This window comes from Lissotriton helveticus, chromosome 9 (genome assembly GCF_964261635.1).
Source record: "Lissotriton helveticus chromosome 9, aLisHel1.1, whole genome shotgun sequence".
Taxonomy (NCBI): Eukaryota; Metazoa; Chordata; class Amphibia; order Caudata; family Salamandridae; genus Lissotriton; species Lissotriton helveticus.
This window is the reverse complement of record NC_136070.1, coordinates 262,671,007-262,689,982: the sequence shown is the minus strand read 5'-3', so window position 1 is coordinate 262,689,982 and position 18,976 is coordinate 262,671,007. Positions and strand designations below refer to the sequence as shown.

Genomic DNA, 18,976 nt, shown 5'->3' with positions numbered 1-18,976 from the left:
AGGCCCCTCACGATTAGAGGTCCCCTCGCCTTAGAGTGGGCCAGACTTTGGGCTCAATGCACGGCAATCCGGTCTCCAGGTACACTTCTTAGTTCCACGCCCATGACGCGCTTCCATTGGAATCCAGCAGACCATGTGAGCACTTGAGAGGGCATTGTGCTTCAGGTGTCACAGGTAGATGGTGTGTGTTCCTCTTAGGAGATCTTTAATATCCCTGAGACCACAAAATGAACAAGGGGCAAGATCAACAAGCCCTTAGAGAGCAGACTTCAAGGTGCCACACAGCAGTAAATAGTCAGCCCAGGGCAGCCACTATTCAGGAAGGGCACAGAGTCACTTTCAATGGCAGTAATCCTCCTTGAGCACAACAGAGTCATCTGGCAATGTGCACCACACAGTCCAGGTTCTCCGGTCCTACGTCCCCACAAGCATATCTCACCCGTGCTGAAGTATGGCACCAGTACTTATACTGGAGTGTTCCTTTGAAGTTGGAGGTGGTTCAAAGTGTCTCCTTTTGAACCAGAGATGTCTCACCTAAACTTCAGTCTGGCTGCCATGAGGCCATGGAATGTAGATCTTTATCTTTAGTGGGGCCATAATCAGGCTCCAGAGGCCAAGTGTCACAACCTCTTCCTCCAAACTCTCCAGCTGGCCTGCACATGATAGAGGTCTGTCTTTCCAGTTGAAAGCCCAGTGTTTTATAGCTGTCACTGGAGAACGCCCAGGTGTGCTCCTCCAACCTCCAGTGTGGACTGGAGCCAAGCACCAAGGCACTCAAAGAGTTTAGAGCACAGAAAGGCCCACTTTCTAGTAGTGGCATTTCTGCACGAATTACGGGCAAAGCCACCTTTACTACTGGCAAGCGGCTGTCGCGGCAAATCAAATGATATGAAACATTATGAGGCTGCTCCACTGCAATCCACTATTGCAGTCTGAAGTGAATTCAACCATTTCCTCATGTTAGCCTATGGGAAGAGCAAGCCTCAAAGGCAGTGAAAATAAGCATGCACATTCCTCACTACCTGGGCAGGGGACAAACAAGTGTACCTGCCCTGCCTTTCACCTTCCACTAACTTCACCCCTTAAGAAGTACCCTCGAGGACTCGGGTGGAAGTGAACAGTCCTCTCAGAATGGCTATTTACTTAAACATACCAGTCTGAGGAAACGCGCAATTGCGCGCTTCAGACTGCAAAGGCAGGCTGAACACGTATTTATGTACACCATCGGTGCAAAGCGCAGAGAAGCCTGCAAAAGCAGGCTGGCCCCTCTCTAAGAGCACAATCGGTACAAAGCCATACCAGCCTGCAATGGCAGGCCTGACACGTATTTAGGAGCACCATCGGTGTGAAGCGCATACCAGCCTGCAATGGCAGACTGGAAACGTATTTACGAGCACCATCGGTGTGAGTGCGCACACCAGCCTGCAATGGCAGGCCGGACCCAGGTCTTACAACATGATAGGTGCAAGTGAGCACCCACCAGCTGGCCATGGCAGACCTGACTAACGTTTTAGAAACTTCAGGTGCGCACCTTTTCCTAACATATGTAGCACACACTTTCACACTACACTCACATTGGGAAAGTGAACCAATCCGTGAGGCCTTAACAAGAGAAACAGCCACACCCAGGAAGTATCCCATTGGGAGAGCTAACCCCCTCGGTAGGGATAAACCACATGGAGGTTCATCTCTACCCGGCCACTCAACTACTCTGGTTTGGTGGTAGTGAACGGCCCCCTAAGGGTTGGCAACAGAGTGAGACCAGCCACCCTGACTATGAGACATTTTTGAGAGGCTAGTCAGGTGGGTGGCACAATCAATGTGGCATCCCCCAGTAGCCAGTGTTGCACCCGCCCTGGGTATGTGGTGTACCTTTTTACAGGGCACCCACAGGTACGACACCTAACCCAGTGAAGGGAAGGGTGTGCGCACTTTCCCTCTGCAGTACAGTGGGAAAGTGTCCAGAGTCTTAAGGCCAGGAAAAAATAGTTGACAAAAACCAGGAGGACAAAAAGCAAAATGTTTTAGGGAAATCCCCCTAAGAAGGGCCATGTCCAACATTGCTCAACTGTCGCTATCAATAACGAGTCAAGGAGATGAAGGGAATCTTGACTAACCCTTGCAAGCAATAATGGTCAGGACCATGTGGGGCCGAGGAAAAGCAGCGATACCAGGGCTGATACTGCTCAGTAAATCCCACTTGGGGCATGATATACAGTAAAGATCGACCCCCCCCTTTATATGTTGTTGAACAGACCACATGGTTTTTCAGTGGTCATTCATGACTGCCCAAGATGTAACTGAGTTTCTGACCTTTTGAACGGGGTTGAGAGAGCGGGATAGACAGAGAGAGAGATTGAGAATGGAGGAGAGGGGGTAAGGGGATTTAAGAATGTGGGATGAGAGGTGCAAATAGTGTGGGATGAGAGTCAAGGGAGGGAAGAAAAAGAGGAACAAAGTCAAAGAGAACAGACAGGCTGTAATGGAAAGAACTGCTGCTAGACAACAAAACCTGTGACAGAATGCCCGTCCCCGCCTTCTATTGCGATACAGTGACCAGTGCCACCATAACCAATCCAACTGATGAGGTGTAGCAGGTGTGCTCTTACCTCCTCCATCATCTGACCCCTCCAAGCTCTGCTGGCGAAGGCGGTGGCTGGAAAGAAGCAAGAGAGAACCATGAGATAGCCCGCTATACATCACCACACATCAATCCACCCTACCCCTACACACTCCAACTCCACATCCTTACTCTGTCCATATAATCCCACACCTTTCTTAAGGGGAGCACGCTATTACAATAACCTGTTGAGCAACCCCACCCTTAACATCCTTCCTTAGAGCACACTGACACTCCTTTTAAACTCTGGTTGCCTCTGTTCACCACATTCCCACACCTAGCACTTCTACACCACATACAGACACTACAGCCTGCCTCAGGGCTGCCTCTGAGCACCCAATCACCACATCTAGACTCTACATGCCCCTTTACCCTTCCGCTGGGCAAACCTCTGCACCCACCCGACAACACCCTGTCTGTGAGCACCACATCCCTACCCACAGCCGGTCACATTACTATCCCTGTTCCCTGCTTCTGAGCACAATCTCTGCATTCAGACATACAAAAACACACAACCACACCCTGCCTTTGATTTATCACTGCCTATGAGCACCACATCCTCCTGTCTAACTTCTATACAGGCGTAGCCCTGAACCTGTCTGTGAACCCAACCTGTGCAACCATGCACCCGCATAAGCACAAAAACACCCACTGCATTGTACTCAGTATCTAAGCCAGAACTGCCTCTAATTATCAACAGAGTCTCTACACACTCCCTATTATTCAAACCTATGCCCTGAGTGCAACCTCTACATGTTACAACTACACCCTGTCTGAGCACTGCACTTTGCGCCTGTTCATTCCTGTGACTGCATCTTACCTCTAACCACAACCTCTGATCTATGGCGCAACCAAACACACACAGTATGCATACACCATTCTGCCTTCACACTACCTCTGAACACATACACACAATACACATACACACAGCCTCTGTGCACCCATCAAAATACACTGTCTTTGTTCATCCATATCCACCACACCCTGCACTAAGGACTCACATCTAGCTACTGAGCCGCCATTCCATGACTCTGGACAACCTTTCCCCGCACATTGCTTCTGAACATATATCTAGCCCCACCATTCCTTTGAGAACCCTCTCTCTCCCAGAATCCACCGGAGTAACTCTAAAACCATGACCTTGCAGTGCAGCCAAACATGCTTGCACTTGCTCAAGGCTCAGCCACACACACCTCTCTGGGAGGATCACCATTTATAAATGGCGGCGACCAATGGAACGGGTGCAGCCAGAGGTGATGTAGAACTGGTAGATGGAGATACTTACTCTTCAACGTCATCTGCTTTCTTCCCAGACCTGTAAAAATAAAAGGACAAAGATGAGAGTGTGGACAGGTTATAGATTCAAAAGTGCACATGGGCAGGGGCTAAGCAGGCCACAAGCAAACATGTTGAAAGACCAGGAACGAAAAAAGCATTGCTTTGGGTTTACCAGAAGGGCACCCAGCACGAAGATCGGTACAGGGGGCATGTTTGTTTTTCTGCACAGCTTCTTTAGGGCCCAAACAAATAGCCCTCCCAGTTACTACATTTCAATGATTCCAAGTGGGCAGCTTGTGAGCAGGCGGACGCCGATATCTGAAACTGATTAACTTTAAAGGCAGACTGTCACTCTTTCCCGAACAGAAGGGAGTGATCCGCTGGGCCTAATATAAAGGTTAGACATGAGCCACTGGCAGGCCTGCCAACTCACACCGTGCCACCGTGTGCCACGCAATATTGATTTCCTTCACATGATCACCCAGTGAGAAGCCCAGATCACACGGTATCAGGGAATAAGAGCTGGAAACCACTGCACAGAGTGGGTGTCCGGGTCCTCTTTGGAGGCTATGAACAGCTGATGTCCATCAAGGGTTTGGAAACACCACAGGATATTGAGACCAGAATAAGCTAACTTTATTTTCCTTGTTTTTTTGAGGGGGCATAAGTAGGTAGTTCTCGATACAAGGCCTTGCCCGTTACTCACACAGTACACACTCGTTTTAAGTTGGCAGGTTTGTACTGGGCATTAATGAACAGAAAGGCATGATCAACCACAATGTATATAAAGGATAAGACATGACCTAAAGGGCATTATCCAAAGGCATCAACATTGGGTAATAATGAAAGGGGAAATATGTGGCCCAACGACACAACTTCAAAGAAAAGCACAAGAGTGCATTAAAGAAAGTGTAATGGTGGGTCTTTCAGGGTGTGACAATTACCGACTGTAGCCTGCATCTCTTCCCCTGCCTGAACTGCATGGATTCCTTTCTGCAATGTTGTTCAGGACTTCCCCTCCCTCTACTGGCCTCTCTTCCCATTATTTTGCCTATTTGATCCTCTCCTATCAGGGTATTCAGCCCAGGTGTCTAAGTAAAGGGAGGAAAGTATCTTTTTGTGTCATCGTACTAGCACAGGTTTGCTAGGGCCAGGTAGGGCTTAGGATCATAACCTCCATCTCTCTGTTGACCCTATCTTTCCCTGTACCATTCTCCACTTAATCCCAGGCAAACACTACAGATTATTCCTCAGATGGTATAACACTGGCTCTAATGTGTGGTTTCTCTGTCACTCTTGGATAAATTGCATACAATACTTGTTTTTGTTTAAAGGTATGGGGTGTGCAAAATTAATTTAATTTCCATTTGTATAATTATGCAAAATTTCAGGAAAATTACACAAAATTATGCAAAATGCAAAACCAGCATCTAGTGCTATATTTTAGCCAGAAATGCCTACTCGGGTTTGCTTTTAGAGATAAGACATAAAAAACATAAGCACACTGAACTCTGTTGCGCACATGTGCTTGATGGGGTGTAATTATAGGCCTAATTACGATGGCGGTTGTAGAAACGTCTGACCGCCATCACAGCGGGTTAGAAACCGACCAAAATGTAGTCGGTGGTACCACCCACCCAATTAAGTTGGGACTGCCGTGAAGGCATTCGGAAACATCCCCTTTTCCATTGCGGTGTGTGCTGCGCCCAGGAAAATGGCCGCAGCACAAGCTGCAGTGGAAAAGGGGATGTTTTGAAACATCCATGTCCCGTGAGCCAGGCATGGAGGTTTGGGGGGCACCACAGGTGCCCCTGTGTCTCATAGCAGGGCCCCAGGGGGGACAGGGGTCTTGCTAGGGGCCCCAAAGTCCATTTCCGCCAGCCGTTCTCTGGTGGTCGGACAGCCATGGAACGGCTGTCCGAAAGGGACATCATAATCCCTACGGCGGTGCCTGAACAGGCACAGCCCCTATTGTAGGGAATACGATCCGACAGATGGTCCGAAGGGCAAATCGTTAGTTGGTCTGTCCCTACCACCGAAGCAGTCTGACCGACTGCATCATAATGTGCCAATCGTACTGCTCAGCTGGATGTAGATGGGACCACCACTGACGGCCAGTCAATGGCAATCCCACCGACATCCTAATCAGGCCCTGTTAGGTGGCGTAATTTTGAAATTTAGCACAACAAGAGTAATGTGAACTTACCAAAATGATGTGATATTATGGCAGAGTAACACAAAATTTGTGACCAATGATTTGTTTCTCTGCCGCTCCTGGGAATACACCCTGTAATGTGCCTTGGTGTTTTAACAATGCCACCAGTGGTTTGGCTCCTTTCATGCCACTGGGAGAGGTCCTTATACCACAATCAACCCCACCAATATGCTTCAACATTCTCTACATATGATACTGCCCACTGTGAAAGCTGGTCAGGTGCGCGGCTGCATCTGTTCTGACATTATATGCAAGACTAGGGTGACCAACCGTCCATAAATTTCATGGATGGTCCGTTATTTGGACCTCTTGTCCATTGCCCTTGATGATCCCTTTCACAGATGCCTTTTGTCCGTAATTCTGGACATTGGAGTGAGCTGCGTTGTCCCCTGCAAGCAGCCTCAGAGTTCTGTAACTCTCACTACAGGGGCTGGCTCGCACTCCTGCTGTGCACTAAAGGGCCTGCAGCAGCCCGTTCCCGACCTGGCACAGACTGCTATCGGTCCATTAGCATTCTGACTGGTGGCAAATTATCACATACAGAATGATAATGGGTCTCTCTGTGCACTTACAGCATTTGCTGGGCCTCTCCTGCCTCAGTTTAGGGCATGGAATTCTGTTTTTGTTCAGGGGTTGGTGTCACCTCACCGGGGGCTAAGCTCTGGGGAGGTTGCATTTTGACACTTCTTATAGGGTTAAAGGCACAGATTTCAGATCCGTTGTGTGCCACCAATTTAAAGGCTACAAACTTCAATTTAACTCTGGTGAGTAATTCATCTGTTTAAGAGATCTGAGTTTTGTCTTTCTGAGTCTTGGCTCATCATAAAGTAGTACAAAAAGATAGAGTGCCTCCAGCGAAGTACAATGTGTAACATGCAGAAAAAAGAATTGTTTTTTATGTAGACAGCTCAGTGGTTTACTGTTTTTGTCACAGGGACTCTTTTGTTAATTGCAGTTCATAAAATACAATCCTAATATAGCACAGTAAGCTATGAACCAAAATCAAATAGGCGCATGTAAACTGCAATGCACGGTTTTACAGCCTTACTGTAGTTCTCTAATCATTTATTATTCTAAGGTTGATAAATCGTGTTCCTTTGGATAATAATAATCACTTATAAGTAAACACAATCCCAACCATTATGCTATGTTATAAACCCTGAGTTTGTATTTCTCCAGACCAAGTAGTCTTAACATGTAATGCCTACCAGTATGGATGAAATTTGAGTTCTACACGTTGTGGTCCTCATTATCTTAAGGAGGGCCACTGGAATTGTGTGTCCGGGGAAGGCCAAATTATGTGACAGGGTTGAGTGCATTTTGCGGTATTCAGACAAAATATTGAGTTACAAATATAGAGTTGCAGAAATATTAACATTTTAATATCGTGACAGAAATATCGTGCACAAAGCTATTGCTGACAAACATTGTTTATTGAGATAAGAAATATAATTTTTTAAGGTTCTTCATGTGTTTAAATAATATTTTAATTGTATATGTTTTATATTGTTTGTGTTATAGTTGTCAATGTTTTTAAATATAGTTTGTATTTTTGTTATTTATATTTTTAATTTAATTGTAAAACTGTAATTTATAGTGTGGAAGAGGGTTGTGAGATTTGTAGGGGTACATGGTGGGAAGCTATTTAAGTATAATTAATTTTCTATTAATAATTATTTATTTGATTATTACGTAGGTAAGTTGTGTAAATAATATTTTTTTAAGTTAGATTGTAGGTGTGGGTTGTTGGGTTTGAAGGGGTTTAGGGTGGGAAACTAATTAAATAATAATTGATTCATTAATTAACAGTTAATTATTTAGATTGTGTAATTATTATCATTTTTTAATTCATATTTTAGGTGCAGGTTGTTGGGTTTGTATGGGTATAGAGTGGGAAAATTATTAAATAATTGATTAATTATAAAGTATTTCTTTATTAATTATGTAAATTGTGTCATTATCATTTTATTATTTAGATATATGTTAAATGTGCGTTGCTAGGTATGTGGGACTATAGTGTGGGAATTTAATGAAATAATTATTAAATAACACGTTTTCTTAAATTAAATATGTAAAAAACATAATTATTTTAATAATGTATTTGTTTTTAATGGATATTTAATTTTAAGTTAATCATTTTATTAAATTAATATGAGTATTAAAATAAGGTATGTGTTTGAAGTGAAGTACTTTCCCTACTGTTGCACAGACTCGAGTGAGAATAGTAAATGTTACCTCTTCTGAGTCCAACACTTTTTCTACTGTTGCACAGACTGGAATGGGAATAGCAAATGTTACCTCTTCTGAGTCCAACGCTGTTCCTACTGTTGCACAGACTGGAGTGGGAATAGTGACTATTACCCCTCCTGAGTCCAAAGCTTTCCCTACTGTTGCACCGACTGGAGTGGGAATAGTAAATTTGATCCCTCCTAGGTCCAACGCTTTTCCTACTGTTGCACGGACTGGAGTGGGAATAGTATATTTTACCGCTCCTGAGTCCAACGCTTTCCCTACTGTTGCACCAACTGGAATGGGAATATAACATTGTACCCCTCCTGATTCCAACGCATTCCCTACTGTTGCACAGACTGGAGTGGGATTAGTATATATATATATATATATATATATATATATATATTATTCCTTGAATTTTATGATTTTATTTATATTGTTTAAAATTATATTATTATTATGTTTCAGTGTATTTAAAATTCAATCTTTTTAATTAGTAATGTTTGTGATATATAATATCTTATTAGTAAAATGTACTTATATATTGCATACTTTTTATGTGTAAATAAATTGGTATGTTTCTTTTTAAAAATTTAGTTTGTTACTGTTTTAAATGTATTACTATATATATATATATATATATATATATATATATATATATATATATATATATATGTGTGTGTGTGTGTGTATATATAAATATGTATATTTATATATGAATGTGTGTGTGTGTGTATATATACACACACACATATATATATATATCTACTTGCAATATTATTACATTTAAACAAATTAGTCAATTGTAAAATAAGTTATTATTTAATAATAGTTATACATGTTATATGTGTAAATAAACATACACACATACATATATATATGTGTATGTTTAAATAAGTATATATTTATATATACGTTTTATAATATTTACATATATTTCATTTTCCTTATATTTTTGTTACATGTTAATATATTTAGGAGGTTATTTTGATGTTGGGCGGAATTCCTTCTGCTCGACACCAACTCAGTCATGGGACCGACCGACACCCGGTCGGTGGTCCCGACCGCCTCATTAGGATGCGACCAATATTTCACTATGGGAGCATGCATTACGGACAAAACCAGCTGTGATACATGCTCCCATAGTGAAATGGGAGTTGCAGTTTATTCCTGCACGCCATGGCAGGTAACTCAAGGGGCCTGCCACAAGGTACAGGGATCAACTGGAGGACATGCACCAAAGGGGGCCCTGATGGGGGCCCACAAACACGCTTTCCGACACGGTTTCCATGTCGGACAGACCGGCATGGAAACATGTCGGAAACCATGATCGTAATCTCAAGGGCGGAAAGATCCACCCTTGAGATTACTTACTGGCTTCCGACTGGCGGACGGGCTCTCCTAGCCTGTTGGAAGCCAGCCGGAATGACCGGCCAGTTTCCTTTCCGACCGCCTCCAACATAATGAGGCGGTCGGAAAGGAAACCGAGTGGGCCATTATGATGCGGCCCCCTTTATGGGACGTATCGTAATCGGCCCCTTAATATATACTATATTTAACTAGATATATATCTTAAAAAATGATTTTTTTAAATATATTTTTTGATATTAGTGTAAAACACTATTTTTTCAATATTTTTGTAATTTACATTATAAATATACGAAAATAATATTTTTGTGCTTGATATTTGTGACACAATATTTTTTACCACGATATGTGTTGCTGCATTTTTAGTAACTTTTGAATCATTTGATCTAAAATCTGCAGAATATGCGGCAGATGATGGATTATGGAGCAAATGCAGCAAATCTATAATTATGCGAACTTCGCAGAAGCAGGAAAATTGAATAACTCCAGTGGCCCTGGTCTCAAGTAACATTCCCTATACATTGGTTTACACCTTAAACAGGTCATTGTGTCAGTATAATATGTGTGTGATATAAAGTACTCCAACACCCTACTCTAACCTACATACTTGGAATGAGTAGCAGTGTAAAAGAAATTAACTACACATGAGAGCGGGTCTATCTAGAGATGAGGGGCACCATTGGGAGGGTGGTACTGATTATCCCCTCCCCTGCTGGTGACGGAACCGCTCCGTCATCAGACACGGCCGCGCTGTGCTGATGACGGAGCGGTTCCGTCACGGCCCGCTCGGAGCGCCTGCGCGGCAGCGATTCCGCGCCTGCGCTGAACGTTCTTAAGAGCGGGCGGGCCGTGACTGAACCGCTCCGTCATAAGCACAGCGCAACCGCGTCTCGTGATGAAGAGGTTCTGTCACGAGTACGCAAGCGCCGTGCGACTGCCCCACCCCCTTAGCGCTGCGGCGGAATTGCCGCCGCAGCGAAGGGGTTAAATCCTTGGAGAAAGAGGTCTTGGGGTGGGAGAGCACAACAAATATTCTCACACCATCTGGAACCAGCCCTAAAGTCAGCCCTGTCAGGGGCGTAGCTATCATTCCTGCAACCTATGCAGTGCCCCAGGCCCTGTGGTAAATGACCTTTAGCAGCTGATTGTGGGACGGCTGGTAGGGAGGCATAGTCTACGAATGGAGGGATTTCATTTTATTGTAATCGGTGTTTCAATAACGTTTTTATTTCACCAGTTCCAGTAAAGGAAATGCGAAGAGCTCAAGTAGAAATGCCTACATAACATGATCAATGTGCTCTATTCCCAGAATCTCCTAAAACCACATTGTAACCTGCCAGCCAAATGCTCCGGGCTGGAACTTTGGATTTCTCCCTCATTCTTCGAAAAATGCCTTTTTCTTAAAAAACAGTGATTTTCTGCATGCATGTATTTATGTATATGTCGTTTCAGTAGCGCAAACCTAGACAAAAGCCTAAAGAACATAAACCTAGTTTGGCTTATACTTCTGCAGATGTCTATTTTATAACCCTGCAACCGCCTCAGATGTGTCCCTAAAAATGGCGTCTTGTCCAAAGCTTTTGCCCGGAATGTTGACCCTTTGTCCTGAATTTTTACACTCACTGTCCAGAATTTGCCTTCTTGCCAGTTGGTCAACCTATGTCATCAAACCTCACACACCTCATCAGCATGTCCTATAAAAGCCAGACCACTAACACTCTGCCAACCATGCACTCCCATGGGTGCCCAGGAATCGGATGTAAATCAGAGCGCTTGATGACCTCACCAGGAGGAAGAAGCACTATGTAAATAATGCAACCAGATCACCCAGGAAAGAGCTTTAGACATCGTAAAGGAGAATGCTTTGAAGAAATTTGCCATGAAACACGATCATTGGACGTAGATGTAGTTGGTCCTAAACTAAATGTAAACACAATTTGGAGATATTTGTTATACCTTTAAAGCCTAGGCTAGATTTGAGCTATTCAAATATGACATACATACATAAAATCTATAGGTCTCGCTTGATTAAATCAATCTTTAATTAGTCTTGAAACTACCTATTTCAAGTCATTTAAACGTGGAAGTTGTATTTATCTATGTAACAAACCAAAGCATTTGTTTGCAAGTTCAGAGGGGATCGTAGTACTAAAAACAGATAATGATTGTTGCCAAGCTAAATTGTAGTCATGTTATCGACATCAGAAGGATTCGAACTGGTGTCCATGGCGTCAACCACGGATCCACACACCGGGGACAGTAGTCCAATAAGCCGCCAGCCCGGGCTGTGTAGTATGTTTATTGCATGTACAACGTAAAAGCCACTTTGAACTGCGATTCTTCCAAGTGTAACTGGCAGGAAGTTGCCTGTGCTCGCGGGGGAGGATGCCGTCACACTGGTGCAACAATAGATGGATTAGTGGTAAAATACTACAGGAGAAAGATACTTTTGGTGTTTTATTAAATATGTGGGGTGGGGGGGGGGGGGTGACGGAAATGCTGGTAAAATAAATGATCCGAGGCTTGGGTACTGGTCAGGCTGCCAATACCCACAGCTTTAGTAAACTCTGTTCATCAGAGGATTAATGTTAACAGATATCAGATATGGGATACATCTCATGTAGCTTTTTATTTTTACCTCTCCCAGAGTCTATCCTTCTACTTATATAAACCTTTCAAACTATTAAATACGGCACTTGCAGTTTCTCATGTATGTACTAATTGTATATGCATCTATCAAGCTATAGCGCTTCGAGTCCCTGACAGGCCTGGTTCGCACTTATAAAATCACAAATAAAATGTGAGGTGGGTCGTGCTGGCTCGCTTATATCTGAAGAAAAGAGCATAATGACCTCCTTTATCAAAGCAAGGCGGCCGACACCTTCCATCCACGACCCTAAACAGGCGCAGGAGAAAAAGTAAAATAGTTTTCAAGTCTTGCAGAAACATAAAGCAAGGTTGCCACGCGGCGCTTCCGTCTGCTGGACAAGCGCTGTCTGCTACTAACAAGCATTTGCAATGCATAAGGTCTCGCATTAGGAAAGTTTGAGCTATTGGTATTTTAAATGACACATTTTTTATATATGTGTTGGTTTTGAAAATAGCAAAAATAATAGCTTTGTCATTTACAATGCCAATAGTTATAACTTGTGACACCTATAGCATTTGTAATGCAATATGTGTTGTATTCACGTGACTTAGATGTATTGATATTACAAATAACAATGGCTTTGAATTTTTTTAATAATTAATACTTAAATAAAAGTTATTGTAATTTATAATGGCAATAGCTTAAACTTTTGTAAATAACTTTTGTGAAGAATATGTTCAGTGTATTTTATTGTGACGAAAATCCAAGAACAGAAGTGAAATACTAACCTCTTTTTGTGACATTTCTAATAAAGCTTGAAACATTGAGAGATCATATTTGACCCAGTTGTTGGTAAATGGTTGCACAGATTGATGCTGTGGTGGGGCTGAGAGATGTTGTGGTGGCGACTAGTGATGCTGTGGCATTCAATGATCCTGTGGTAGCGCATAGTGATGTTGTGGTGCCCCTTAGTGATACTGTGGTGATGCAATAGATAGAGTGAGTGGGATAGATAGATAGAGTGAGGGCGATAGATAGAGGGAGGGCGATAGACAGAGGGCGATAGAGAGATTGAGTGAGCGAGATAGATAGATAGATAGATAGATAGGAGTGAGGGCGATAGATAGCTAGACAGCGTGAGGGCGATAAATAGATAGATAGAGTGAGGGCGATAAATAGATAGATAGAGTGATAGATAGATAGAGTGAGGGCGATAGATAAATTGATAGATAGAGTGAGGGCGATTAGATAGATAGAGTGAGGGCGATTAGATAGATAGAGTGAGGGCGATTAGATAGATAGAGTGAGGGCGATAGATAGAGTGAGGGCGATAGATAGAGTGAAGGCGATAGATAGAGTGAGGGCGATAGATAGAGTGAGGGCGATAGATAGAGAGGGCGATAGATAGAGTGAGGGCGATAGATAGAGTGAGGGCGATAGATAGAGTGAGGGCGATAGATAGAGAGGGCGATAGATAGAGTGAGGGCGATAGATAGATTGATAGATAGATAGAGTGAGGGCGATAGATAAATTGATAGATAGAGTGAGGGCGATAGATAAATTGATAGATAGAGTGAGGGCGATAGATAAATTGATAGATAGAGTGAGGGCGATTAGATAGATAGAGTGAGGGCGATTAGATAGATAGAGTGAGGGCGATTAGATAGATAGAGTGAGGGCGATTAGATAGATAGAGTGAGGGCGATTAGATAGATAGAGTGAGGGCGATTAGATAGATAGAGTGAGGGCGATAGATAGAGTGAGGGCGATAGATAGAGTGAGGGCGATAGATAGAGTGAGGGCGATAGATAGAGTGAGGGCGATAAGATAGAGTGAAGGCGATAGATAGATAGAGTGAGGGCGATAGATAGACAGATAGAGTGAGGGCGATTAGATAGATAGACTGAGGCCGATAGATAGAGTGAGGGCGATAGATAGACAGAGAGAGTGAGGGCGATAGATCGATAGACAGATAGAGTGAGGGCGATTAGATAGATAGAGTGAGGGCGATTAGATAGATAGAGTGAGGGCGATTAGATAGATAGAGTGAGGGCGATTAGATAGATAGAGTGAGGGCGATAGATAGAGTGAGGGCGATAGATAGAGTGAGGGCGATAGATAGAGTGAGGGCGATAGATAGAGTGAGGGCGATAGATAGAGTGAGGGCGATAGATAGAGTGAGGGCGATAGATAGAGTGAGGGCGATAGATAGAGTGAGGGCGATAGATAGAGTGAGGGCGATAGATAGAGTGAGGGCGATAGATAGAGTGAGGGCGATAGATAGAGTGAGGGCGATAGATAGAGTGAGGGCGATAGATAGAGTGAGGGCGATAGAGTGAGGGCGATAAGATAGAGTGAAGGCGATAGATAGATAGAGTGAGGGCGATAGATAGACAGATAGAGTGAGGGCGATTAGATAGATAGACTGAGGCCGATAGATAGAGTGAGGGCGATAGATAGACAGAGTGAGGGCGATAGATCGATAGACAGATAGAGTGAGGGCGATAGATAGATAGATAGTTGTGTGTGTGGTTGTGTGTGGTTGTGGTTGTGTGTGTGGTTGTGGTTATGTGTGCGTGGTTGTGTGTGTGTGGTTGTGTGTGTGTGGTTGTGTGTGTTATGCTTTGTTTTTCTATGTTTTGTTATGCTATGTTTTGTTGTGTTTGGTATGCTATGTTTTGCTAGGCTATGATATGTTTTGTTTTGTTATGCTATGCTAATTTTAGTTATGTTATGCTATGTTTTGTTATGCTATGCAATGTTTTGTTTTGCTATTCTATGCTTTGTTTTGTTATGCTATGCTATGTTTTTTTGCTATCCTATGCTTTGTTTTGTTATGCTATGCAATGCTTTGTTGTGTTTGTTATGCTATGCTTTGTTATGCTATGCTATGCTATGCTGTGTTGTGTTGTGTTGTGTTTTGCTATGCTATGCTTTGTTTTGCTATGCTATGTTTTGTTATGCAATGTTTTGTTATGCTATGTTTTGTTATGCTATGTTTTGTTATGCTATGCTATGTTTTGTTATGCTATGCTTGGTTATGCTTTGTTATGCTATGCTATGTTTTGCTATGCTTTGTTTTGCTATGCTATGTTTTGTTGTGTTTGATATGCTATGTTTTGCTATGCTATTATATGTTTGCTATGCCATGTTTTGTTATGCCATGTTTTGTTATGCCATGTTTTGTTATGCCATGTTTTGTTAGGCTATGTTTTGTTTTGCTATCCTATGCTTTGTTTTGTTATGCTATGCTCTGTTTAGTTTTGCTATCCTATGCTATGTTGTGTTTTGTTATGCTATGCTATGTTGTGTTTTGTTATGCTATGCTGTGTTTTGTTATGCTACGCTATGTTTTGTAGTGTTTTGTTATGCTATTTTTTGTTATGCTATGTTTTGTTGTGCTTTATTACGCTATGCTTGGTTATGCTGTGCTTGGTTATGCTGTGCTTGGTTATGCTGTGCTTGGTTATGCTGTGCTTGGTTATGCTGTGCTTGGTTATGCTGTGCTTGGTTGTGCTGTGCTTGGTTGTGCTGTGCTTGGTTGTGCTGTGCTTGGTTGTGCTGTGCTTGGTTGTGCTGTGCTTGATTGTGCTGTGCTTGGTTGTGCTGTGCTTGGTTGTGCTGTGCTGTGTTTTGCTGTGCTGTGTTTTGCTGTGTTTTGCTGTGCTGTGTTTTGCTGTGCTTTGCTGTGGTGTGTTTTGCTGTGCTGTGTTTTGCTGTGCTGTGCTGTGTTTTGCTGTGCTGTGTTTTGCTGTGGTGCTGTGTTTTGCTGTGCTGTGCTGTGTTTTGCTGTGCTGTGCTGTGTTTTGCTGTGCTGTGCTGTGTTTTGCTGTGCTGTGTTTTGCTGTGCTGTGCTTTGCTGTGCTGTGTTTTGCTGTGCTGTGTTTTGCTGTGCTGTGCTGTGTTTTGCTGTGCTGTGCTGTGTTTTGCTGTGCTGTGCTTTGCTGTGCTGTGTTTTGCTGTGCTGTGTTTTGCTGTGCTGTGTTGTGATGTGCTGTGTTTTGCTGTGCTGTGTTTTGCTGTGCTGTGCTTTGCTGTGCTGTGTTTTGCCGTGCTGTGTTTTGCCGTGCTGTGTTTTGCCGTGCTGTGCTGTGTTTTGCTGTGCTGTGTTTTGCTGTGCTGTGCTGTTTTTTGCTGTGCTGTGCTGTGCTTTGCTGTGTTTTGCTGTGCTGTGCTGTGTTTTGCTGTGCTGTGCTTTGCTGTGTTTTGCTGTGCTGTGCTGTGTTGTGCTGTGCTGTGTTTTGCTGTGCTGTGTTTTGCTGTGCTGTGTTTTGATATGCTGTGCTGTGTTTTGCTGTGCTGTGCTTTGCTGTGCTGTGTTTTGCTGTGTTTTGCTGTGTTGTGCTGTGCTGTGTTTTGCTGTGCTGTGCTGTGTTTTGCTGTGCTGTGTTGTGTTGTGCTGTGTTTTGCTGTGCTGTGTTTTGCTGTGCTGTGCTGTGTTTTGCTGTGCTGTGCTGTGCTTTGCTGTGTTTTGCTGTGCTGTGCTGTCCTGTGCTGTGTTTTGCTGTGCTGTGTCGTGCTGTGTTGTGTTGTGTTGTGCTGTGCTGTGTTGTGTTGTGCTGTGCTGTGTTGTGCTGTGCTGTTTTGCTGTGCTGTGTTTTGCTGTGCTGTGTTTTGCTGTGCTGTGCTTTGCTGTGTTTTGCAGTGTTTTGCTGTGCTGTGCTGTCCTGTGCTGTGCTGTCCTGTGCTGTGTTTTGCTGTGCTGTGTTGTGTTGTGTTTTGCTGTGCTGTGTTGTGTTGTGCTGTGTTTTGCTGTGCTGTGCTTTGCTGTGCTGTGCTGTGTTGTGTTTTGCTGTGCTGTGCTGTGTTGTGTTTTGCTGTGCTGTGCTGTGTTGTGTTTTGCTTTGCTGTGCTGTGTTTTGCTGTGCTGTGTTGTGTTTTGCTGTGCTGTGTTGTGTTTTGCTGTGCTGTGTTTTGCTGTGCTGTGTGTTGTGTTTTGCTGTGCTGTGCTTTGCTGTGCTGTGTTGTGTTGTGTTTTGCTGTGCTGTGTTGTGTTGTGTTTTGCTGTGCTGTGCTGTGTTTTGCTGTGCTGTGTGTTGTGTTTTGCTGTGCTGTGCTGTGTTTTGCTGTGCTGTGCTGTGTTGTGCTGTGCTGTGTTGTGTTTTGCTGTGCTGTGCTGTGTTGTGTTTTGCTGCGCTGTGTTGTGTTTTGCTGTGCTGTGCTTTGCTGTGCTGTGTTGTGTTTTGCAGTGCTGTGCTGTGCTGTGTTGTGTTTTGTTGTGCTGTGCTGTGTTGTGTTTTGCTGTGCTGTGTTGTGTTGTGTTTTGCGGTGCTGGTAAGGGTATGTGAGGGTGTGTGTGAGGGGGTGTGAAGGTGAGGGTGTGAGGGTGAGGGTGTGAGGGTGAGGAGGTGTGTGAGGGTGAGGAGGTGTGTGAGGGGTGAGGGGGTGAGGGCATGAGGGTGAGTGTCTCCAATGAATGTCACTGCTTCGCCTTCTTTGAAAATGTTCAGTGCTGCAAATAGAGTATGCCGCCCTAATTATCACAGCATGAGGCCCCAAAGTGATCATTATCACAGCATGCAGAGAGCCGCCCCACGCTGCTTGAGCACTCAACTGCACATTAATTATAGTTGAGTGCTCCAGCAGCCTGGGGCGCCTGTTGACATGCTGTGATAAGTGGGTCTCATGCTGTGATAATTGTTGCGGTGCCTGAGGAAGTGGAGACTCCTGCTGGGATAATTGTTCTTGTGGGCCTCAGGAAGTAGAGTTTCATGCTGGGATAATTGGTCTGGCAGGCTTGCAGCGCCTGACGTCCAACAAACGTGCACAAGCTGCTCAACCTTGAAGCGCGTTCACAGACCTGGGTCGGCTCGTACCCAGGTCTGTATCGGGCTCGTTCACAGCTGTTACTCCCTTGACAGGGAGGAAGGTGACTATAGTCTCGCTGGCGGGAGCGCTTCGCGCTCCAACGCCAGCTCGACCTAATAATGGAAAGCAGGAGAGTCCTTGCAACTAAGAGACCAGCGAGCTCCTTATATGGAGATATCGTGGATCAGCAGTGCCCTCTTGTGGTCGATTGGAAACGGCACCTGCCTATTTAAATTCTGCTTTCACTGTCAAGGGAAAATATGGGTAAAAAAAATGACAATTTTATTAGAATCGGGATATAGGATTGCGTTTCTGTCAGAGACGTGACGAAAGAATATTGTGAAACAGATCGATCGCCTACCTCTGGCCTGAGGTATATACATTTCACAAAGAGTCATTCATATTCTGGAAACATTCGTGAAGATATATTATTGTTCGATGGAGTGAGTGGGGGATAGATTACAGATCAAAAGATTGGCTTTATTTTTGGGAGACACAAACTCTGGCTTCTATCCCCTCTGTATCTACACGTGCAAAACAAGATATCGTTGTTCACAATCAAAACTTCACAGTTTGATATTTGTACTGCATAAGTCGATGAATTTGGGGTATTGATGTCAGGTTTTTCTTTGTAAGCAAATAGCATTTCGACTGTTAATTGTAACACGCGGGCCCGAGTTGATCTCACAACATTTTGAGACGAGAGAGAGACAGTGAGTGAGAGAGTGGGTGGGAAAGTGAGAGTGTGTGAGAGTGAATGAGTGTGCGAGAGTGAAAGAGTGTGAGAATGAAAGAGTGAGCGAGGGACAGATAGGGTGAGTGACAGTAAGAGAGATTGATAGGGTGAGTGAGCGAGTGAGTGAGT

The 18,976-nt window shown here is 43.8% G+C and overlaps 1 protein-coding gene across 2 annotated transcripts in view; it reads right to left on the bottom strand.

Moving 5' to 3' along the window:
- IFT43 (intraflagellar transport 43) overlaps positions 1–18,976 on the bottom strand; it is a 308,109-nt gene that overhangs the window by 112,027 nt on the left and 177,106 nt on the right. For both annotated transcript variants that reach the window (XM_078662035.1, XM_078662036.1), the window contains exons 4-5: positions 3,906–3,935; positions 2,610–2,656 (exon numbers count right to left, since the gene is read on the bottom strand). In XM_078662035.1, coding sequence (XP_078518161.1) covers positions 2,610–2,656; positions 3,906–3,935 — 77 coding nt within the window. The remainder of the gene's footprint in view (positions 1–2,609; positions 2,657–3,905; positions 3,936–18,976) is intronic.